The 24480-nt window shown below is 43.3% G+C and overlaps 1 protein-coding gene across 1 annotated transcript in view; it reads left to right on the top strand.

The window, feature by feature from the left end:
- The window catches only part of LOC139551127 (3',5'-cyclic-AMP phosphodiesterase 4B-like), a 150734-nt gene that overhangs the window by 59003 nt on the left and 67251 nt on the right, over nt 1-24480 (top strand). Inside the window, exon 3 of the mRNA XM_071362531.1 lies at nt 4523-4749. Within this exon, the coding sequence (XP_071218632.1) occupies nt 4523-4749 (227 nt within the window). The remainder of the gene's footprint in view (nt 1-4522; nt 4750-24480) is intronic.

Genomic DNA, 24480 nt, shown 5'->3' with positions numbered 1-24480 from the left:
TGGTCTATAGCAAGCGACAACGGTAAGAGACTTGTTTCTGGAAAGGTGGATTTTTAAAAGTAGAAGCTCAAATTGTTTGGGCACAGACCTGGATAGTAAGACAGAACTCTGCAGGCTATCTCTGCAGTAGATTGCAACCCCGCCCCCTTTGGCAGTTCTATCTTGTCGGAAAATGTTATAGTTAGGGATGGAAATTTCAGGGCTTTTGGTGGCCTTCCTAAGCCAGGATTCAGACACGGCTAGGACATCAGGGTTGGCAGTGTGCAAAAGCAGTGAATAAAACAAACTTAGGGAGGAGGCTTCTAATGTTAACATGCATGAAACCAAGGCTTTTTCAGTTACAGAAGTCAAAAAATGAGAGCGCCTGGGGAATGGGAGTGGAGCTAGGCACTGCAGGGCCTGGATTAACCTCTACATCACCAGAGGAACAGAGGAAGAGTAGGATAAGGGTACGGCTAAGGGCTATAAGAACTGGTCGTCTAGTACGTTCAAAACAGAGAGTAAAAGGAGCAGGTTTCTGGCGGCGGTAGAATAGATTCAATGCATAATGTACTGACTAAGGTATGGTAGGATGTAAATACAGTGGAGGTAATCCAAGGCATTGAGTGATGATGGGAGACGTATTGTCTCTAGAGATTAAAACAATTAATTAAAACAATCTATTAAAACAGGTGAGGTCACTGCATGTGTGGGAGGTGGGAAACGAGGGTTAGCTGAGGCATATTGAGCAGGGCTGGAGGCTATACAGTGAAATAAGACAATAATCACTAACCAAAACAGCAATGGACAAGGCATATTGACATTAGGGAGAGGCATGCGTAGCCAAGTGATCATAGGGTCATGAGTAGCTGGACGGGCTTTAGACACGGCGATTCAGACAGCTAGCGGGTCGGGGCTAGCAGGCTAGCAGAAGGGCCTTAGAGGGACGTTGTGACGGAAGAAGTCTGTTGAAGCCCCCTCGTGCGGTTATGTCGGCAGACCAGTCGTGATGGATCAGCAGTGGTCCGTGTAGTAAAAGGGTCCAGGCCAATTGTCAAAATAGGTATAGTAGCCCAAGAAATTGACTGATGGACCACTTCAGCTAACAGTCCGGTATGCCTGGACAGCTAGCGGGCCGCGGCTACCAGGCTAGCATTGGGGCATTCATGGGACGTCGCAACAGAGGGGCCTGTTGAAAAACCCCCTTGGGCGGATTACGTCGGTAGTCCAGTCGTGATGGATCGGCGGGGGTCCGTATCGGCAATAAAAGGGGTCCAGGCCAATTGGCAAAATAGGTATTATCGCCCAAGGAGTGGCTGATGGACCTCTTCAGCTAGCCAGAAGATGGGCCTAGCATAGGCTAGCTTGCTGCGATGATCCAGGTGAAGAGGTTCAGAGCTTGCGGTAGGAATCACATTGGGTGAGGCGGCTTGCAGGAGAGTATGTTGAAGTTGGGGTTAAGAAAAATATGAAAATGTAGGCGAAGGGAAAAAGATAGAAAAAGATAAATACACGGGACCCATCAAGACGAAGACAAAAGACGCCTGACTCCTACGCCATCTTGGGTAATTCCTGTGTGGTGTATGTCACTCTGGGACGAGATAGGGGACATTTGGATGCTACCACACTGAGAAGGATGGAGAGAAGGAAAGGGGACAGGTTGAGGAGGGGTAGATGATCCTGGGGTGTTATTTTTGGCCTTCTTTTATAAGTCTAATGACGTTCATCTTTTATTGTCTCCATAGGGGAAATAGGTTTCCATGAAACTGGTATGACATACTACAGAACACTACATACGGAAATGAAACTGAAAAATACTACCAGGCGGATCCAGACACTTTGAAGAGACATAATAACGACCTGTGGCTCTCCCAAAATCTGGTCCCCCCCCCCCCCCCCCTCCCCAAAGCCTCACGTAATACAGAACACCAAGAAGGTCCTGCCCCCCCACACAGCACTAAAACAAATTGTATACGAGAGGATTTACTTATTTATGTTCTGTCTTTTCAGTTATGCTTGAGCACCGATTGCAAGTTAGGCCCATCCAGTGGTGGTGCTATTGCTTCCTCTTCCATTTACAATGGGGCTGTTCAGCAGTGCTGAGATTGGTTGGCGTTGGGGAAGCATCAGCACCTGCTGACTGGAGGGAAGTAGCTTTTCCATGATTCCTCTTTCTCTCTTATGCATTCGCTGTCTCTCCACAGACATGCACTGCATACACAATCCATTCTCCGCAAACACCACCTCACCTATCACTCACACAGAGAGGAATTGCCTCCCTCTCCCTCGTTCTTTTACACTTTGACGGAGTGAATGTAAAACAGAGGGTGATGTTTATCCTCACTCTGCCAGGAGCCTCTAGCTGAAACCGCCATGTTTTACAGCCCACCATTACACACACACACACACACACACACACACACACACACACACACACACACACACACACACACACACACACACACACAGTGGGGTCTTGAATTGGATCCCTTGGTAAAGATGAGCAAAAAAGACTATAAAAGAAATACTACAAATACTGATGCATTGTTCTTTCGAGGGGCCAAACCTACTGCTGGTGTGCATGGCCAAAGAGCTCTATTTTCATGTCATATGACCATAGCACCAGTTCCAATCCATGTGCCAATGCCGTTTAGCAAACTCCAGATGGTGCTATGGTCAGCTGTCATGAAAGTAGAGGTTTTTGGCCATGTACACCAATGGTGAATTTTGTTTTTCGAAAGATGAATGCATATGCAGAAAATACCTAATCCCTACTGTAAAATATGGTGGTGGATCTTTGATGTTATGGGGATATTTTGCTTCCACTGGTCCTGGGGCCCTTGTTAAGGTCAATTGCATCATGAACTTATCCAAGTATCAAAACATTTTTGCCAAAATCCTGGTTGCCTTTGCCAGGAGGCTGAAAATTGGCCACAAATGGATCTTCCAGCAAGGCAAGCAGAATATATTCCACAAACAAATGGTTAATTGACCACAAAATCTAAATTTTGCAATGGCCATCTCAGTCTCTGAGGGCAGTCTATAAGCGCAGACGAAGGATATCAAGGATCTGGAAAGATTCTGTATGGAGGAATGGTCTAAAATCTCTCCCAGTGTGTTCTCCAATCTCCTAAAACATTTCAGAAAAAAGTCTGTCGAATTCGCAAGCTGAGGGTGCTGGATTATTGAATACAGGGAATCCAATCATTTTAACCCATATCTCTTTAGATGTTTTGTATTACTTGTTAAACAAAATCTTTCTCTGAGCAATTGTATTAGTATAGAATACTATAATAATGAACCCAGAAAATGGTGTACAACATACCTTAGAATTTGTATTATTCATTTTACAAATAATTTTTGGCTCATCTTTATTAAGGGATTCAATAATTCTGGACACACACATACATACACACTGAGTGTACAAAACATTATGAACACCTGCTCTTTCCATGACTGACTGACCGTGTGAATCCAGGTGAAATCTATGATCCCTTATTGATGTCACTTGTTAAATCCACTTCAATCAGTGTCGAATAGATTACGGGGAGGGTACGGTTTAAATAAGGATTTTTAAGCCTTGAGAAAATTGAGACATGGAATGTGTGCCATTCAGAGGGTGAATGGGCAAGACAAAATATTATAGTGCCTTTTAGGTGCCAGGTGCAGCGGTTTCCTGTGTGTATCAAGAATGGTCCACCACCCAAAGGACATCCAAATATTAGGAAGGTGTCCTTAATGTTTTGTACACTGCATTAAACATCAGTGTTTCCGTTTGAAATTACCTTTGATTAGACAACCCTTTTCTTCTCAACCAAATGGATTTAGTTGTTGTGTTTATCAAATATCACAGATTTCTTTTAGTGTGTTGAGTTGTAGTCAAATCGGTCAACATAATATGACATAATACATTTTCCCCACGAAAACATGATCTTGTGGGAAACATTGGAGACTTCTGGGAAACATTAAAATCCAGTACTCTCTGTACTCCAAAATGTGACCAGCTGGAAGACGTTATCTGTAAAAGACTTGGTCTGGCTCCTTTTCTAGGTTTGCTTCTGATTAATCCGTATCTTGGCTTTTCAGAATACTGTAGTCTCACAGCAGGCCCTAGAGTGCCCCCTAGTGCTATGTGTACGGAACCGACAAAATATTAGGATTTGACATCCATTGAAATAGACAAAGTATTACCTTGAATTAATAATGTACACTGCAATGCGTCGACATAGTGGCTAGTTTGGGTTTATTCGAAGCAGTGCATGCTGATGTAATATAATATGCACGAAATGACACTAACTGCAGAAAAAAATCTCTTGCCTTTTTGTTATCCCATCCATGTCCACTGAGTCTTACCCATGATTTTTTTCAATGTTATATCAACATTCTGTCAACTTTCCCATGCCTTTTAGTCTTAGATATAACCTTCGTTCTGTAAACCCGCGCCTCTAAGCGCTATAGCAACATTCTCTCAACGTCTCCACTGCCTCTTACTCTTGGCCATAAACTTCTAATCACTAACAATCTCTCAACATTTGCCTTTCAGGAAACCAAGGAGCCTCCGGGAGTGCCCCTGTTCGGCAGCACCCCGGGGGTGGACCTTCGCCGGGGCCGCAGGCGTCACTCAGGCACGCTAATGCTGCCCCCGTTGTCGTGGCGACAGGCGGAGAGGGATCTGGGCCGCACGCCAGAGGAGTATGCCATGGCCCGACCCACCAGCCTGCCCTTCCAACCTCCACCACGCATCGACATTACCCATGTCGACCCAGACAGGTGAGATATCGTAGGTCATAGCTCAACGTTTGGGAGGTTGGCAACTCTGTACTTCTAAGGCAGCACTCCTGCTGGTTTTCGTATCTCCACTTGATTTATCAATTTGGCAAGGGTTGGCCAGAAACCAGCCGACACTGCAGTCCTGGAGGACAGTAACTGTGCAATATTACCTGAGGTCAACCCATCCTGTCTTCTCCTGCATCTGTAGAGCATAGCATACCATGATAATATTTTTGCTGAATGCATCTTACTCAATGCTGAAGGTTATTATGTGTTTGTGGAGTCAGAGAAGCAAATCAATATTGTACATTCAGTATCAGCAAAGTGCACTTTCATCCAATAACCACTGGGTGGAGACAAAGTGCTCCAAAGCCAGTTGTGGTGCCTACTTAATTCATGTGCTTTGTGAAGTGAGGTTGTGGTTAACTGTTGAGTTCCAGTCACTGTACAGAGCAACAGACAGTTGTGGTAAGCCAATCAGCACCATTCGAGGTGATCACCAATAGCCACCCCCCCGCCCAAGAATATTACCCTAAAAGGGACCCTAAAAGGGACCTCCCACTTATCACTTTCTGAGCTTACAGTGGTCCCTGAATGGAGAGAGAGATGGAACTGTATGGAAGAGGGACAGTGGGTTAGAGATTGTTTGTTTAAGTGAAGTAAAGAAAGAGCAGGTAGGTAGAGAGTGCCAGAGACAACGCGAGACTGAAGGAAAGAAAGAGATAGGGAAAGGCACAGAGTATGTCACCCCTGGCGAACACTTGAAGTGAGAAGAAGAGCTCACCAAAGAAGTCTGCGAACTAGAGCTGTCGGAAGAACCCTGCTCTGTCCACCAGCTCTCTGGCGGATACTGTGCTGTAGACTCACGCTTGAAGCTCCACTCTTAGGGACTGAGTGAACTGGACTCGGATCTAAACCAAGGTCCTAGCTATGGAGGCCCATGGGGACCGAACAGAGTCGGAACAGAATATAGACTCGTGTGGGCCAACCGAATCGGACAAGAGGACGAGAGTTTCACCCCACAACTCTCCGAGACGGTTTCGTAAACAAGTGGTGACCAAGCGCCGTTACAGGCGCTTCACTGTGGCCCATACCTGGTAAGGCCCTGGAGCTGTGTTGGTGTGTGTATGTCTGTGTGTGTGTGCGTTAGGACAGCGAGTTGCCAAGGACGTCACAATACAACATTATCACATTACGATATCTATTTCGATTGTATATGTACCACAATTCTATATGTGTTGCAATTTGATATTGATATTTTATTGCGATTTGATGTTCCAAACATATTGCTCACAAGGGGGCCGATTCTGACTTAGGAAATGTACGCCTTTCCAACGCACTTCTCAGTAGTTGGTTTTCAGACCTACCTTATGGAGGTGCATAATGGGCTTTGCAGACGTGGTTCCCTTGCGTGCCGAATACATCTAATTTAACCTCTGAAAACCCTCCCACTTGATGGCCAACATATTTTCCTATAGGGTTTTGAGTACATGTATCTTCAGGCATCACTTTAAATACGGTGTACCTGTAATTAGAATTTTGACGACAGGCTAGAATACATCGGGTTCAGAATATAGGGCTCAATGAACGAAAGCCATCTAAATGTGCATTTTCATCATTTCATTGAAACTGATAGATTTAAAAAATACTCTAAACTTGTAGAATATTTAGGCAAATTTTAGGATTAGGAAAGTAGGCATAAATTTAAAAAAAATTAAACTGGTTTGGAGAGCCTTAACAAGAGCCTTTATAAATATATGGTTGAATCATCCTGAAAGTTGTCATATTTAAGTTCAATCCATGAAATATTGGAGATGGATAAGTGCTCAATAAGGGTGGAACAATAGTCCTATAAATCAACCCTCGTCCACACTAATCATGGAACTGTATGACAGCGGTCCAGTCGTCGTGAACTGGGCACCAGGCTCCAGGTTTAACCTGCTACGTGTGGTCCGAGTCCCATAATGATTCAAATAGGCTACATGTCCCAAACTATTGCGCAACGTTAGCTTAGTATGATCCACTAATGCTAGCGACCCTCAGGAACAATTCACAAGGATGTGACAGAGGAAAGAAAGGTCAACGGAATGGAATTATGCAATATGTAAGCTACAAATGGAAGAAAACTAACACGAAAGTGACAGTTCTAAATGTAAATGCTGACGGTGGCTCCCGACAGTAGCTAATATGTAACACGATACAAATTGTAAAATAAAACGGAGGAAAGCCCGGGTATATAATTAAAACATTATGAGCACATACATGACCTCGGCAGGTTCAGCCCTACAGAAGCCTGTAGCTAGGGTATCCAAATTTCATCCGTGCAAATTATGAGGGCACACAATAAAAATTCTGAATAACGGCACAGCTATTCACTGTGGAAAAGGTTCCACAATACATGTCATGTTGATATGATTTTCAGTTTGCTTGGATATTGCTGGTGTCACATTCGTCTCCAGGGATCATAAGGAGAAATCATCTAAAACAATTACTATGTGTAGTTACAAACGGATGACTTGTTTATCTAGCTCTTATCAATAGTTCTTATCAATTTGTAAATTACAGCGCATGGAGAATACGACGTATCTGTAGACACACCTCTGCCCCACCTTCATGTCTTAGACCCTGGTCACTGTTGTGTGATTTCCCCCTCCCCCATCTTTTGTAACATTTAGGCAACTTATGCCTTTAAGCAACTTATGCCTTGATAAGTAATTGTGTGAAATGGCACTGTTGAAATGCATATTGGGTAATTCAAGTACAGTAGGCCTCCAGGAGGAATAAATAGCAGTTCCTGGAAAATGTGAACTGAAACCATGACCTCGGAATCTGTGACTTAGCCTACAAATCATATAGGTTTGCTTATTAATTAACATGTCTGTCGTCATTCTTGAAAGAAATTAAAAACTGAAAAAAGTTCTGTGGGTGTTGTTGTTTCAAGAGTATGTCACCCCCGGTGAAGTGAGAAGAAGAGCATGTTAATAAGCAAACCTACATGATTTGTAGGCTAGGTCACAGATTCTGAGGTCATGGTTTCAGTTCACATTTTCCAGGAACTGGTATTTAAAGGGTCTGAATACTTATGTAAATGTGATATTTAATTTAAAAATAATGTTGCAAACATTTCTAAACACATGTTTTTCCTTTGTCATTATGGGGTGTTGTGTGTAGATTGATGAGGGGGAAAAATGTATATTAAACAATTTTATAATAAGGCTGTAACGTAACAAAATGTGGAAAAAGTCAAGGGGGTCTGAGTACTTTCAGAATGCACTGCACCTCTATCACTCCAGTGTTCCTGCACATTGTAAATATGGTATTGGAACTGACCCTGTATACACAGTTGAAGTCGGAAGTTTACATACACTTAGGTTGGAGTCATTAAAACTCGTTTTTCAACCACTCCACACATTTCTTGTTAACAAACTATAGTTTTGGCAAGTCGGTTAGGATATCTACTTTGTGCATGACACAAGTAATTTTTCAAACAATTGTTTACAGACAGATTATTTCACTTATCATTCACTGTATCACAATTCCAGTGGGTCAGAAGTTTACATACACTAAGTTGACTGTGCCTTTAAACAGCTTGGAAAATTCCAGAAAAGGATGTCATGGCTTTAGAAGCTTCTGATAGGCTAATTGACATAATTTGAGTCAATTGGAAGTGTACCTGTGGATGTATTTCAAGGCCTACCTTCAAACTCAGTGCCTATTTGCTTGACATCATGGAAAAATCAAAAGAAATCAGCCAAGACCTCAGAAAAAAAATTGTAGACCTCCACAAGTCTGGTTCATTCTTGGGAGCAATTTCCAAACGCAAGTATAAACACCATGGGACCACGCAGCCTTCATACCACTCAGGCAGGAGACGCGTTCTATCTCCTAGAGATGAATGTACTTTGGTGTGAAAAGAGCAAATCGTTTAAATGGCTATATAATTTAACAGTGCACCAAAGGTACAGTACTTGCTAATCTGATTCCTGAAATGCAGAGCCTATTGGAATATTTTTCTAATCTGAAATTATATTTTTGTTACATTGTTTGCTAGCTAGTATAACAGTACTAACATTGTCTATCAACTGTAAAATGTAGTGCAACAGAGCCAGTTACAACTAAAGTATCTGATCGTCAATGAATTTGAGAAAAAGCCATTTGTTTTTTAACACAGCGGCCGAGGTATGCACTTTTTCCATTTTGGGGAAAATCATTTTCAAATATTTTAATCCATTGATATAACAAAATATATTTGTGTTGACTATGATTAGGGCATGGGACTATAAGAGCGTCTTCAAGGCTAAATTAACTTACAAACTAGGCTATAGGCTACCGGCCGGCATTGCGCAAATATGGTGTTTCTAAAAGTGAATTCAAAGGTTTAGAATAGTTGAACATCATTCCATGTCATCATTCCATCCCTTTGGCTGTGTTTGGCTCAAGGCCCATGACCCTTTACTGAGTGTCTCCTACCCTGTCCTACTCCCTACTCCCCTCTACTCCACATCTCTGGTCAGACACTGCAGAGTACGTCATCGCCTCTTTCCCCCTTGAGGGCATTTTGCTTTCCCACTGCTCTAACACAGTAATGGATACATTCACTTGTTTAAATCCAGAATTTTAAACCCAAATTACCTGGGGTCAATGTCAGTTTTGCAGTTATCATGGGGGCCACAAAAAGCAGCTTGTGTGCCTGATGTGGCCCCCAAACTGGTATAGCAGACACTATTAATTAATGTGGAACAGAGCATTTTAGCAACATGAAATCTTATTAAAATCTGTTCATATACACCTCCAGGAAGAATATGATGCCTTTTTTCTTTCTTTTTTTTTAATACATTTTATGAAAAGCGAGCACTTAGATCAAATCAAATTTATTTATATAGCCCTTTTTAGATCAGCTGATATCTCAAAGTGCTGTACAGAAACGCAGCCTAAAACCCCAAACAGCAACCAATGCAGGTGTAGAAGCACGGTGGCTAGGAAAAACTCCCATGAAAGGCCAAAACCTAGGAAGAAACCTAGAGAGGAACCAGGCTATGAGGGGTGGCCAGTCCTCTTCTGGCTGTGCCGGGTGGAGATTATAACAGAACATGGCCAAGATGTTCAAATGTTCATAAATGACCAGCATGGTCAAATAATAATAATCACAGCAGTTGTCGAGGGTGCAGCAAGTCAGCACCTCAGGAGTAAATGTCAGTTGGCTTTTCATAGCCGATCATTAAGAGTATCTCTACCGCTCCTGCGGTCTCTAGAGAGTTGAAAACAGCAGGTCTGGGACAGGTAGCACGTCCGGTGAACAGGTCAGGGTTCCATAGCCACAGGCAGATATGGTCATTTTCACATTTTTATACTTTTATAGAATGATTTTGCATGGCGTACAGTATAGTAAGGCATTGTGAAAATGATATAGCAATATAGAGTGGGAAAGCGTTTGAACACTTGATAGACACTGCGGTAAATAAAACCGAATTAAAAAGTGTCAGTCTTGTCCAGGACCGGACTCTACACAAACCGTGCGCCACAGCCAATCAGAGCTACAGTAGGCCTATATGCAAATAAGCCATTTTCCACATGGGCCTGCCACCATTCACTTTGAACTGGACTGTGTGTTAACAGGCAGTAGCAACAGCGAGACTTTAGATCATTAGAAAGCATTCGCCAAAAGCCACAAAATACACCACTTACATTTGGGAACTTTACAGTCCTATTGATCGAACAAACAGGAAGAGGTAGGATATTTCTCCCTCAGTTGTCTATGTACAACATCAACAAAAAGATCAACAACTAATGTTAGCCAGAACAAGATGAGCTAAAATCTAATGAGGAAACCGTAGATAAACCTTCTCAAACTTTTTCAGCTTCTAGTTGGCAGTCAAAATTGTACTAATAAACTATGGGGAATAGTAGCCTGCTCGCCCTTCTGCAGCTTGCCTGCCAATGCATGCTTGTCCCAACCCACGTTTTGATAACTGAATGGGAATTTGTCTGCCTGCCTGCCCATTTGATCGACGCCAAGTACAGTTGAAGTCGGAAGTTTACATACACTTAGGTTGGAGTCATTAACTTGTTTTTCAGCCAGTCCACAAATTTCTTGTTAACAAACTATAGTTTTGGCAAGTCGGTTAGGACATCTACTGTGTGCATGACAAGTACTTTTTCAAACAATTGTTTACAGACAGATTATTTCACTTATTGTATCACAATTCCAGGGAGTCAGAAGTTTAAAGGCACAGTCAACTTAGTGTATGTAAACAGCTTGGAAAATTCCAGAAAATGATGTCATGGCTTTAGAAGCTTCTGATAGGCTAATTGACATCATTTGAGTCAATTGGAGTTGTCCCTGTGGATGTATTTCAAGGCCTACCTTCAAACTCAGTGCCTCTTTGCTTGACATCATGGGAAAATCAAAAGAAATCAGCCAAGACGTCAGAAAAAAAAATTGTAGACATCCACAAGTCGTTCATCCTTGGGAGCAATTTCCAAATGCCTGAAGGTACCACGTTCATCTGTACAAACAATAGTACGCAAGTATAAACACCATGGGACAACGCAGCCTTCATACCGCTCAGGAAGGAGCCGCGTTTTATTTCACCTTCATTTAACCAGGTAGGCTAGTTGAGAACAAGTTCTCATTTACAACTGCGACCTGGCCAAGATAAAGCAAAGCAGTGCGACACATACAACAACACAGAGTTACACATTGAATAAACAAATGTACAGTCAATAACACAATATAAATTGTCTATATACAGTGTGTGCAAATGGCATGAGGAGGTAAGGCAATAAATAGGCCGTAGTAACGAAGTTATTACAATTTAGCAAATTAAACACTGAAGTGATAGATGTGCAGATGATGATGTGCAAGTAGAAATACTGGTGTGCAAAAGATCAAAAAAGTCAATAAAAACAATATTGGGATGGGGTAGGTAGATTGGATGGGCTATTTACAGATGGGCTCTGTACAGCTGCAGCGATCGGTAAGCTGCTCAGATAGCTGATGCTTAAAGTTAGTGAGGGAGATATAAGTCTCCAACTTCAGCGATTTGTGGAATTCGTTCCAGTCATTGGCAGCAGAGAACTGGAAGGAAAGGCGGCCAAAGGAGGTGTTGGCTTTGGGGATGACCAGTGAGATATACCTGCTGGAAAGCGTGTTACGGGTGGGTGTTGTTATGGTGACCAGTGAGCTGAGATAAGGCGGAGCTTTACCTAGCAAAGACTTATAGATGACCATTAGCCAGTGGATCTGGCGACGAATATGTAGCGAGGACCAGCCTACGAGAGCATACAGGTCGCAGTGGTGGGTGGTATATGGGGCTTTGGTGACAAAACAAATGGCACCGTGATAGACTACATCCAGTTTGCTGAGTAGAGAGTTGGAGGCTATTTTGTAAATGACATCGCCGAAGGCGAAGATCGGTAGGATAGTCAGTTTTACGACGAGGGTATGTTTCGCAGCGTGAGTGAAGGATGCTTTGTTGCGAAATAGGAAGCCGATTCTAGATTTAATTTTGGATTGGAGATGTTTAATGTGAGTCTGGAAGGAGAGTTTACAGTCTAGCCAGACACCTAGGAATTTGTAGTTGTCCACATATTCTAAGTCAGAACCGTCCAGAGTAGTGATTCTAGTCGGGCGGGCGGGTGCGGGCAGCGATCAGTTGAAGAGCATGCATTTAGTTTTACTAGCGTTTAAGAGCAGTTGGAGGCCACGGAAGGAGTGTTGTATGGCATTGAAGCTCGTTTGGAGGTTTGTTAACACAGTGTCCAAAGAAGGGCCAGATGTATACAGAATGGTGTCGTCTGCGTAGAGGTGGATCAGGGAATCACCAGCAGCAAGAGCGATATCGTTGATATATACAGAGAAAAGAGTCAGCCCGAGAATTGAACCCTGTGGTACCCCCATAGAGACTGCCAGAGGTCCGGACAACAGGCCCTCCGATTTGACACACTGAACTCTATCTGAGAAGTAGTTGGTGAACCAGGCAAGGCAGTAATTTGAGAAACCAAGGCTGTTGAGTCTGCCGATAAGAATGTGGTGACTGACAGAGTCGAAAGCCTTGGCCAGGTCGACGAAGACGGCTGCACAGTACTGTGTTTTATCGATGGCGGTTATGATATAATGTAGTATCTTGAGCGTGGCTGAGGTGCACCCTTGACCAGCTCGGAAACCGGATTGCACAGCAGAGAAGGTATGGTGGGATTCGAAATGGTCAGTGATCTGTTTGTTAACTTTGCTTTGGAAGACTGTAGAAAGGCAGGGCAGGATGGATATAGGTCTGTAACAGTTTGGGTCTAGAGTGTCACCCCCTTTGAAGAGGGGGATGACTGTGGCAGCTTTCCAATCTTTAGGGATCTCAGACGATACGAAAGAGAGGTTGAACAGACTGGTAATAGGGGTTGCAACAATGGCGGCGGATAATTTTAGAAAGAGAGGGTTCAGATTGTCTAGCCCAGCTGATTTGTATGGGTCCAGGTTTGGCAGCTCTTTCAGAACATCTTATCTGGATTTGGGTGAAGGAAAGGCTGAGGAGGCTTGGTCAAGTAGCTGTGGGGGGTACGGAGCTGTTGGTCGGGGTTGGGGTAGCCAGGAGGAAAGCATGGCCAGCCGTAGAGAAATGCTTAATGAAATTCTCAATTATAGTGGATTTATCGGTGGTGACAGTGTTTCCTAGCCTCAGTGCAGCGGGCAGCGGGGAGGAGGTGCTCTTATTCTCCATGGACTTTACAGTGTCCCAAAACTTTTTGGAGTTAGATGCAAATTTCTGTTTGAAAAAGCTAGCCTTTGCTTTCCTAACTGACTGCGTGTATTGGTTCCTGACTTCCCTGAAAAGTTGCATATCGCGGGGAGTATTCGAAGCTACTGCAGTGCGCCACAGGATGTTTTTGTGCTGGTCAAGGGCAGTCAAGTCTGGAGTGAACCAAGGGCTATATCTGTTCTTAGTTTTACATTTTTTGAAAGGGGCAAGCTTATTTAAGATGGTGAGGAAATTACTTTTAAAGAATGATCAGGCATCCTCTACTGACGGAATGAGGCCGATATCCTTTCAGGATACCCGGGCCAGTTCGATTAGAAAGGCCTGCTCACTGAAGTGTTTCAGGGAGCATTTGACGGTGATGAGGAGTGGTCGTTTGACCACGGACCCATAGTCGATGCAGGCAATGATCGCTGAGATCCTGATTGAAAACAGCAGAGGTGTATTTGGAGGGCAAGTTGGTCAGGATAATATCTATGAGGGTGCCCATGTTTACGGATTTAGGGTTGTACCTGGTGGGTTCCTTGATAATTTGTGTGAGATTGAGGGCATCTAGCTTAGATTGTAGGACTGCCGGGGTGTTAAGCATATCCCAGTTTAGGTCACCTAACAGAACGAACTCTGAAGATGGATGGGGGGCAATCAATTCACATATGGTGTCCAGGGCACAGCTGGGAGCTGAGGAGGTCTATAACAGGCGGCAACAGTGAGAGACATATTTCTGGAGAGATTCATTTTTTAAATTAGAAGCTCGAACTGTGTGGGCATAGACCTGGAAAGTATGACAGAACTTTGCAGACTATCTCTGCAGTAGATTGCAACTCCGCCCCCTTTGGCAGTTCTATCTTGTCGGAAAATGTTATAGTTAGGGATGGAAATCTCAGAATTTTTGGTGGCCTTCCTAAGCCAGGATTCAGACACAGCATGGACATCAGGGTTGGCGGAGTGTGCTAAAGCAGTGAGTAAAACAAACTTAGAGAGGAGGCTTCTGATGTTAAAATGCATGAAACCAAGGCTTTTACGGTTACAGAAGTCAACAAATGAGAGCGCCTGGGGAGACGCAGGGCCTGGGTTAACCTCCACATCACCCGAGGAACATAGGAGGAGTAGGATGAGGGTACAGCTAAAGGCTATCAAAACTGGTTGTCTAGTACGTTGGGGACAGAGAATAAAAGGAGCAGATTTCTGGGCCTGGTAGGATAGATTCAGTGCATAATGTATGGTAGTGGTACAGTGGAGGTAAACCTAGGCATTGAGTGACGATAAGAGAGGTTGCATCTCTGGACGCACTAGTTATGCTGGGTGAGGTCACTGCATGTGTGGGAGGTGGGACAAAAGAGGTGTCTGAGGCATGTTGAGTGGGACTAGGGGCTCTGCAGTGAACTAAAACAATGATAACTATCCTAAACAACAGTATTCAAGGCATATGGACATTAGAGAGAGACATAAAGCGAGTCATAATGCAATCACAGGTGTTGTTGTCTTAGCTAGCTCTCCCAATCAACAGGTAAGACAACAACAGGTAAAATGTGGATGAATGAGCAGAGAGGGTCAGTTAACTACACACAGGGCCTGAGTTCGAGGCTGGGGCTGACAGATAAACAAAATAAACAAAATGGAGTACCGTGATTAATAAACAGTCCAGCAGGCATCAGCTATGTAGCCAAGTGATCATAGGGTCCAGTGAACAGCAATAGATGAAACAGGGAAGCCGCTAGGTAGTCGTTCCTATGCTAGCAAGCGGGAGACACAGCGTAAAAAAAAAAAGTTAGCAGGCCGGGGCTAGCAGAAGCGTCTGTTCCGATGCCCGGGAAAGGCCGGTTGAGAGCACAACGGATGGAATTACATCGGCAGACCAGTCGTGACGGAAAGCGGGGCTCCGTGTCGACAAAGGGTCCAGGCCAGTTGGCAAATGAGGTATTGTAGCTGGAGTAATTTTGTTTGCTAGCCGGGAGATGCGCTTGGCTCGCAGCTAACTGGTGCTAGCTTTGGGACATGGGCGTTAGCCACTATAGCCACTCGGTAGCAGCTAGCTAGCAGCGATGATCCGATGCAAAGGTCCAGAGCTTACGGCAAGAATCCGGTGGTGTTGTGGATTCTAGTCGTGTTAGTGAAGAGTCCGGGAGGCATCAGCTGTGTAGCGAGTGATCATAGGGTCTACTGAGCAGGTCGGGAGATGGGCCTGGCTCAAGGCTAGCTTCGGGGCTGGGCCACTTGGTGGCAGCTAGCTAGCTGTGAAGATCAGGAGTAGTGGTCCAGGGCTTACGGCAGGAATCCGGTGTTGTGGTAGGGAAAAACAGTCTGATATGCACAGGGTTGATAACGCGCTGTGCAGACTGGCAGGCTGGTGTCTGTGCTAAAGGTAAAGGCCGTTAGCAGTGGCTAACAATGACTAACTAGCTAGTAGCTAATTAGCTGGTTAGCTTCTGATGGCTAGGTCTAAAAATAGCAGATCCGGATCACATTTGGTGAGGCGGGTTGCCGGAAGGTATATTTCATTTAAAAATGGAAAAAGAGATTGAAAATATGTTGAAATATATACAAAAAATACGAAAAATACAAAATTTACACGGGAGAATGACAAACAACGTCTGCACTGCTACGCCATCTTGGAAAAACCTAGAGATGCACGTACTTTGGTGCGAAAAGTGCAAATCAATCCCAGAACAACAGCAAAGGACCTTGTGAAGATGCTGGAGGAAACAGGTACAAAAGTATCTATATCCACAGTAAAACGAGTCCTATATTGACATAACCTGAAAGGCCGCTCAGCAAGGAGCCACTGCTCCAAAACCGGCATAAAAAAGCTAGACTACGGTTTGCCTCTGCACATGGGGACAAAGATCATACTTTTTGGAGAAATGTCCTCTGGTCTGATGAAACAAAAATAGAACTGTTTGGCCATAATGACCATTGTTATGTTTGGAGGAAATAGGCATCATGTTGTGGGGTGCTTTGCTGCAGGAGGGACTGGTGCACTTCACAAAATAGATGGCATCATGAGGAAAGAAAATTATGTGGATATATTGAAGCAACATCTCAAGACATCAATCAGGAAGTTAAAGCTTGGTCGCAAATGGGTCTTCCAAATGGACAATGACCCCAAGCATATGTGATGAAAGAAATAAAAGCTGAAATAAGTAATTCTCTCTACTATTATTCTGACATTTCACATTCTTAAAATAAAGTGGTGATCCTAACTGACCTAAGACAGGGAATTTTTACTCAGATTAAATGTCAGGAATTGTGGAAAAACTGAGTTTAAATGTATTTGGCTAAGGTGTATGTAAACTTCCGACTTCAACTGTACATTTGATTGATATCTAAGTGATATGCTAACTGTGAATAGTCGTTAAAGTTTAGCATAGCTAGCTATCAAAGGGATTCACATTTCTTGCTAGGTAACCAAATGACACCTGCATCTCTAGCTGTAGCCACCGAAAAACAATATGGGGGGAAAATGTTGGCCACTCACACTCATCCAATGATATGACATCCTCCCAGCAGCTAGTTAGCTAGCTAGCTAACGTTAGGCTCTGTGTTTTTTTGCTTGCTAAATAAATAGATACACTAGCCTATTAGGCACATTATGACTGACTTGTGATCATTGCTCTTGCTAGTTTGATTGTATTGACATTCCCAGCCGTAGTTACATTCGTCTTTTTGTCGAAAATATTGAAACTGAAACAGTGCATCATGAATGGCTGCCTGAAGGCAGCAAACAATGTATCAAGCCGGCTGGGATTTACAACTTGATAGCAATATTTGTTGGACTACCAAGAAATGTATTGGTGAATTAGCTATATTAATCATGCATTGAACTGCAACCATTTATTCTGACTACAATGCCGTTATTCTACGTCATGGAATTCTGAGTCAAATAGAACCCATTTTTAAAATATCTTAAAGTTGGTATTGTAGCATAAACTGTGAATTTGATATTTTTCACTGATATTATGATTGCCTGTTTGTTTCATATCTGCAAAGTAGTTAAAACGCTGTCAGTTCCACTTTAAGACGACTAAGAGGATTGCTAGTCATCTTCTTCGAGACATTCACGTATGGGCGCACAAGCTAGCGTCGTCATGCGCTTGTGATCAGTACTGTACTGATAGCGTCAAAGTACTGGTGGAAGCATGGCATCGAACTTAGGCATCAGGCAGAGTTTTCACATGGTACCCATGGTTTTGATGTTTTCCTGAAGTCCACTATAAGCAATATCAGACATTTAACCTCGCAGCCAAAATATTTTTACATGGCGAAGGTTGCCCTCTTGTGGTGACTGTGCTGTCCTTTATTCTTCCATCTCACTTATTCTCTTTCGCTCTCTCTTTCAATCACTCTCTGTCTTGTTCATGATACCAATAATCTTGTAATGTCCCCCCTTAGACAGACACAGTGGAACCAAGAGTCAGATGACTGCGCATACTACAGGAACAGAAAAAGACAGAGAGAGACAATCCATTCCATGTAGTCCAGCCCAGCTCTACCCTCAGCCAAGCCAATCCTGTGCCATCACACTGTTGGCCTCTGGTCAGGGATATTGTGCTCAGTGTGCGCGAGCAGAGCGTAGTGTCAGTGTGGTGTCTATCAGATCAGAGGAGGTGTGTGTGTGTGTGCTCCGAGTGTGTTTGATAACTTGATTAAAGAAAGGAGAAATCAAAATGTCCATCCGGAGGAGGAAGGAGAGAGGAGGAGGTGCAGGCGAGATGATGTACACCAGGTCACCGATCTGTCACAGGGGCAGGGTGCACTTTGACTTTAGTGATGAGGTGGTCAGGAGTCACTCCACCTCCACCACTCACAGGTGACTCTTCTTTCTTGATTAGTTTTTACACATTTTATCTCACACTTTTTTAGTAGGTTGCAGTATTGGCATAAATACCTGTGTATGATAGATTGTAGAATGGCTGTGTTTCAACATTTAGGATGTTGGATTGGATTGCCCTTGCACAATAATGATTTGCAAAGACATTGCTACTTTGGTGGTGCATTCCGCTGTGTGTTTGCGATGCAATATGAAAACTTTGAACACACATTTACAGATGATGTACTGTACTAACATGCCTTGTGGTTCAGTATAAGATTAAGTGTGTGTGTGTCAATGTGTGTGTTCCTACGCTTGTATTTGCCATCCATTATGTCAATCTGATCTCATGGTCACTGGGAGGTGTGGGAGTAGGAAATGCCTCAGTGGGATATGGAGATATGTTCTGGGATAATCCTACATGTAGGGAATACAGTGGGGTTAAATGCTGTTGGGCAAATATTAAAATGGGAACGGTGTAATTTCATTAAGGATCTGCACTGATTTACCAGGCAGTCTGAGTGGTAGAGGGGAAATAGATGTCAAAGGTCGGGTCAGTATTCCCAAGCGTCTCATAATAGGAGTGCTGAATCTAGGATCAGGTCCCCTCTGTTCATATAATTATAATCTAAAAGGCAAAACTGACCCTAGATCAGCACGCTTACCCTGAGAGGCTTTGTGAATACAGAACCTGGAGTCATAAGGCTGAACTGTGAGGCTTTATATGTAGTAGTGCAGCAGTGTGTTCTGCTGTTGGAGGATTAGCGAGTGTTCTGTGGACTATACATTAGTAGCACCTTAAGGTCATGCTGTGGTATGGTTTGATATTAACTGTGAAAAGGGCAACAAAGCATTTTTGAGTAGTGGCTTGGTGCATGTTGGATTTGGAGTGTGCACGTTTCAAATATAAATGAATACATGCAGGTGCACACACACACACACACACACACACACACACACACACACACACTTAGTTGGTGCATTATCTCTGTTTGTACACCTCTGTTTGTATCCTCCCTCTGAGCAGGATATTCTATCTAGCATCTGCTCTGCTCACCTGCCTTGCCTGCTCACCTCTTGACCTCTCTGGCACTTTGTAATGTTTGGCGTCATCAGTAGAGGAAATCCGTTTATTATCTGTCATCAGTTTATGAGCCATTCGCCTGTCATCTGCATCCAGTAGTGTGCCGTGGGCCTGGCGCCTGGGCCTTCAGTGAGGTCCTACACAGTCCCACCCGAATTAATCCACCTCTTATTACCATCATTTAGATGCCATGGCTCTAGACACTATACATTTAGACAGAAACGCAGTATAACCAGGCGTTGCGTCACCTTGAAATTGACATTTTTTTCAGAGAATTGCAGGGGAAGAGTACAATACAGTACAGTTCAACTAATAGGCAAGAACATAGTCGAGTGCAACAGAGTTATATTAATATTCTTCTTCTATCCATTTCTGGTCCACAAACTTTGAGCTTTAAGTCCCCCAAAAAATAAATACAGTGTGTTCACTAAACAGCGCATTGTCGCACCCAAAGCAGTTTCACCGTGATGATAAAGACACATAACTATTCACTGAAAATAAAAGAAAACAAATAATTTGCAACATAGGCTATTTGCCATTTTATTTTGTTAATATATAGGCTATTTAATATTAACGAAATAAAATGCGAAACATACATACACATTTAATAAAAAATAACATGCATTGTATGCCTACTCACCAAAGACTGATTATTTGAACACAAAATCCTTCCTCCTTTCTTTCCTCAAGAAGACTTCAATGACTCTGTTGTACAGTCTATCTGTGCGTTTTAGTTCCACCAATAAGTCCTTTTCTATCGACATGGAGGCTAATGCTGAAAGCCGAGTCTGTCCAGTAGCATTTCTGGAATACGTTTTGATTCGCTTTAAGGCCGAGAATGACCGCTCGACAGAAGCCGTGGAAACAGGGATAGTCACTGTCACACATGCCAATGTGTAAAGTTGCCCCATGTCCTCATTCAGATTTTTCTGCTTAAGGAAATCAAGGAGATCAGAGGGACTTTTCCCTTCAAAATCAGTCATAGCATACATTACAGTCAGTTCTGTTTTTAGCTTGGATAGATCGAACAGTGTTCCGTGACTCTCTGTTAAGCTGGAGAAGGCTGTTTGCGGGAATTTTTTCCGGTAGGTCTGAAAGTGCCGGGGGTCCAGGAGGGAGAGAAACATTAATTTTTCGTGGTCTTGAAACCTGTTTCTTATCTGGCAAAGAATGTTATCCAGAATATTGCTGTGGAGTTGTTGATAGTATGTGCGAGGGTCTTCTTGTGCTGGGCCTCTGCGTGCGCTGGGTGAACTTGAGATGCGCGCTGTGTCATCGTAGATTTGACTGAACCTGCACCTCTCTCGCTCAATTGTGTCACAAAACTCGTTCACCATCATTTAGATGCCATGGCTCTAGACACTATACATTTAGACAGAAACGCAGTATAACCAGGCGTTGCGTCACCTTGAAATTGACATTTTTTTCAGAGAATTGCAGGGGAAGAGTACAATACAGTACAGTTCAACTAATAGGCAAGAACATAGTCGAGTGCAACAGAGTTATATTAATATTCTTCTTCTATCCATTTCTGGTCCACAAACTTTGAGCTTTAAGTCCCCCAAAAAATAAATACAGTGTGTTCACTAAACAGCGCATTGTCGCACCCAAAGCAGTTTCACCGTGATGATAAAGACACATAACTATTCACTGAAAATAAAAGAAAACAAATAATTTGCAACATAGGCTATTTGCCATTTTATTTTGTTAATATATAGGCTATTTAATATTAACGAAATAAAATGCGAAACATACATACACATTTAATAAAAAATAACATGCATTGTATGCCTACTCACCAAAGACTGATTATTTGAACACAAAATCCTTCCTCCTTTCTTTCCTCAAGAAGACTTCAATGACTCTGTTGTACAGTCTATCTGTGCGTTTTAGTTCCACCAATAAGTCCTTTTCTATCGACATGGAGGCTAATGCTGAAAGCCGAGTCTGTCCAGTAGCATTTCTGGAATACGTTTTGATTCGCTTTAAGGCCGAGAATGACCGCTCGACAGAAGCCGTGGAAACAGGGATAGTCACTGTCACACATGCCAATGTGTAAAGTTGCCCCATGTCCTCATTCAGATTTTTCTGCTTAAGGAAATCAAGGAGATCAGAGGGACTTTTCCCTTCAAAATCAGTCATAGCATACATTACAGTCAGTTCTGTTTTTAGCTTGGATAGATCGAACAGTGTTCCGTGACTCTCTGTTAAGCTGGAGAAGGCTGTTTGCGGGAATTTTTTCCGGTAGGTCTGAAAGTGCCGGGGGTCCAGGAGGGAGAGAAACATTAATTTTTCGTGGTCTTGAAACCTGTTTCTTATCTGGCAAAGAATGTTATCCAGAATATTGCTGTGGAGTTGTTGATAGTATGTGCGAGGGTCTTCTTGTGCTGGGCCTCTGCGTGCGCTGGGTGAACTTGAGATGCGCGCTGTGTCATCGTAGATTTGACTGAACCTGCACCTCTCTCGCTCAATTGTGTCACAAAACTCGTTCACCCTTGTCAGGCAGAATTGTACATCCAAAGTTTGTTTCTGTAGAATTCCAAAAAGCACATCCGAATAATTAAAAATCCCATTGAATGTTTCAAGCAAAAAACAAAACTCAAAATCATCCAAACGTGCATTAAATCCATCAGCCATAAGCACAGTATCCCCGTCATGGTCATCATGATGTTCCAGTAAGTGGTTAAACAGCTCCTTTAGGGCAACTCTCTTTTCAAAGACTGCATTGACCAATCTAGATGTATATTGCCACCTCGTTGGTGCAACCTTAGGAAGACGACGCTTGCAGATGTCATCCAGCAGTTGCGTGCGCTTAGGGGATCGTGAGAAAAATGCTGCAAGGCCATTGAGGTTGGCAAAGAAGACCTTGCATTCTTTAAGCTTTGAGGCTCCTTGAGTCAGTACTAAATTTAGTCGATGTGCATAGCAGTGAATGAATAAGGCCATCGGTGCCCTCTCCTTAACTTTAGCCTGCACCCCATTGAGTCCAGATGCCATGACTGCTGCGCCATCAAAACACTGTGCCACAACTTTATCCAGACTACATTCATTTTCCTCCAAGAAACGGAAAATAAGAGCGGCAATGTCATCAGCTCGCTTGCCGCTTGTCACATCTTCAAACCGGATAAATCGCTCCTTGACTCCCGTGTCCGTCACATAACGCAGGACGAGAGAGCTGTGCTGCATTTCCCACATCTGTTGTCTCGTCCACCATAACAGCAACAAAGGGAGCTTTTTTAATCTCCATTTTGATCTCTTCTCCCATCACTTCAGCAATAGCATAAATTAGGTCATTTTGTATTTTGCCTGACGTCCCAATGAACACTTTGTTAGTGGATAGGTGGTATTGTAAATCTGTGTTGCTTTCAGAAAGAAAAGAAAGAAGCTCCACGTAGTTCCCTTTGTTTGTGGAGTCAGCACTTTCATCGTGTCCCCTAAAAGAAAGTTCCTGTTTACCCAAAAACATGACACAATCAATGAGTCTTTTCAATATTTCCCTATTTTTCTTCACCTTTTCATTGTGCAGCTCCGTTGCCCTGCGTGATTGTTCGTTGAGCTGTAGCTCCACTCTGGTGTCCCCAAACGTTTTCAAAAGCACCATTGCTTGTAAGTGCCCAGCCGTACTTTGGTGTCTCGTTGCTGCCTTGGTTAGACAACTCAAGTTTGCAAAGCCAGTGTGGCTCCAAACACCAAATCGATCACTTGCAAATAATAGGCATTCCCAGCAGTATAGTTTGCAGTGCTTCTCGGAGCCTGTGAGCCATTGATAGCGCTCATAGTTGGAACTTTGAAAGTGGCGAACGAACCCTTTTCCCGCCTGTGACAGGCTTTGTAGCGTCGGCGTCGGGCGACCTCTCCTTACAACGTCTAACTTTTCTTGAAAAGTTCGTCTTGAGAATGGCGTTATAATTATATCCCCGACCAAATCGATATCTTCTCCTCCTTCCGCCATTGTTGGTTGAAAAAAGAGCTTAGTCCTACGCAAATTAATTCGTTTATCAAATTCAGTTTCCTAGTTCTGAGGATCTGCATAGACCTGCCCATAGGACCTGCTTCTCAATATTGGTAATCCAATCAAAAGACGTGCACGCACTAGGCCTGCTAGCTGGCTCCTGTGTAACACTGGAGCCAGCCAGCAGGCGTACAATAGCCAACTCTAAAGCTGATTGGTTGACACAAAATTTTCATTTCCATTCGCTTTAAGCTACAAGCGCCCGCACTGTTGATTCTGAAGGCCTGAGGGCAGATTTTAGACCCCTGGCAACACATGATGGCTGAATATGATTGGATAAAAGATCTAACATAAAGACCAGCCCTCCAAATCTCAACCTGGGGCTGGAAGCAGTGCAACCAAGAGGAAAGCTATGAAATGAAGAGTATAATTCTTACTCTGGGGAATAATTTAATACATATTTGTGGGAAAATATATTTAAAAAATATATATATTCTGATGATGTTTAGGCCAGCAGAGAAGGCCTTGCTGGCCCTGACGGCCCACCACTGTCTGCATCACACACAAGGCATTGCTACCTTAGCTCTGTGCAGCGAAATTTGGTGTGCGGATTAATTTTCTCTGTGTTGTGCTCAATGCCCGATTACGTCCAGTCGCAAGGGGCAATCCCCACAATGTATCTGCCTCCCCAGTCCCCACAAATTAATCCTCGGAAAACATTGAATTAAATAGTATAATACTGTATGTGTCTACGTCTCTCAGACCCTCACTGATAAGACATATAGGCCCAACAAGGATGCTGAAGTAGTAAAAAGATTCCCGACCCAATAGAACAACACAGCCAACTCATCTGAGCAGACTACCATCAATCTCATTTGTCATGACCCGATTGGGTTAAATAATTATTTGTCATGACCTGATTGGTTAAGTCATTATTTGTCATGACCTGATTGGTTAATTCTATTGCCTCTCCCTCTACGATACGCACTTCCGGTTTGGTTTGGAGCGAGTAGTTGCATTCCGCTTTGCTCCACAGGTAGTATTACAGGTAGTATTACATTTCATTTCATTACAGTACAACAGTTTGATTTGTTTGATCTTAGCTGGCTACATAGCCGTCTTTGTATCCAAGATAATT

This window comes from Salvelinus alpinus, chromosome 23 (assembly GCF_045679555.1).
Source record: "Salvelinus alpinus chromosome 23, SLU_Salpinus.1, whole genome shotgun sequence".
Classification (NCBI taxonomy): Eukaryota; Metazoa; Chordata; class Actinopteri; order Salmoniformes; family Salmonidae; genus Salvelinus; species Salvelinus alpinus.
The sequence above is the reverse complement of the archived record's forward strand: the minus strand, read 5'-3'. Positions and strand labels throughout refer to the sequence as shown.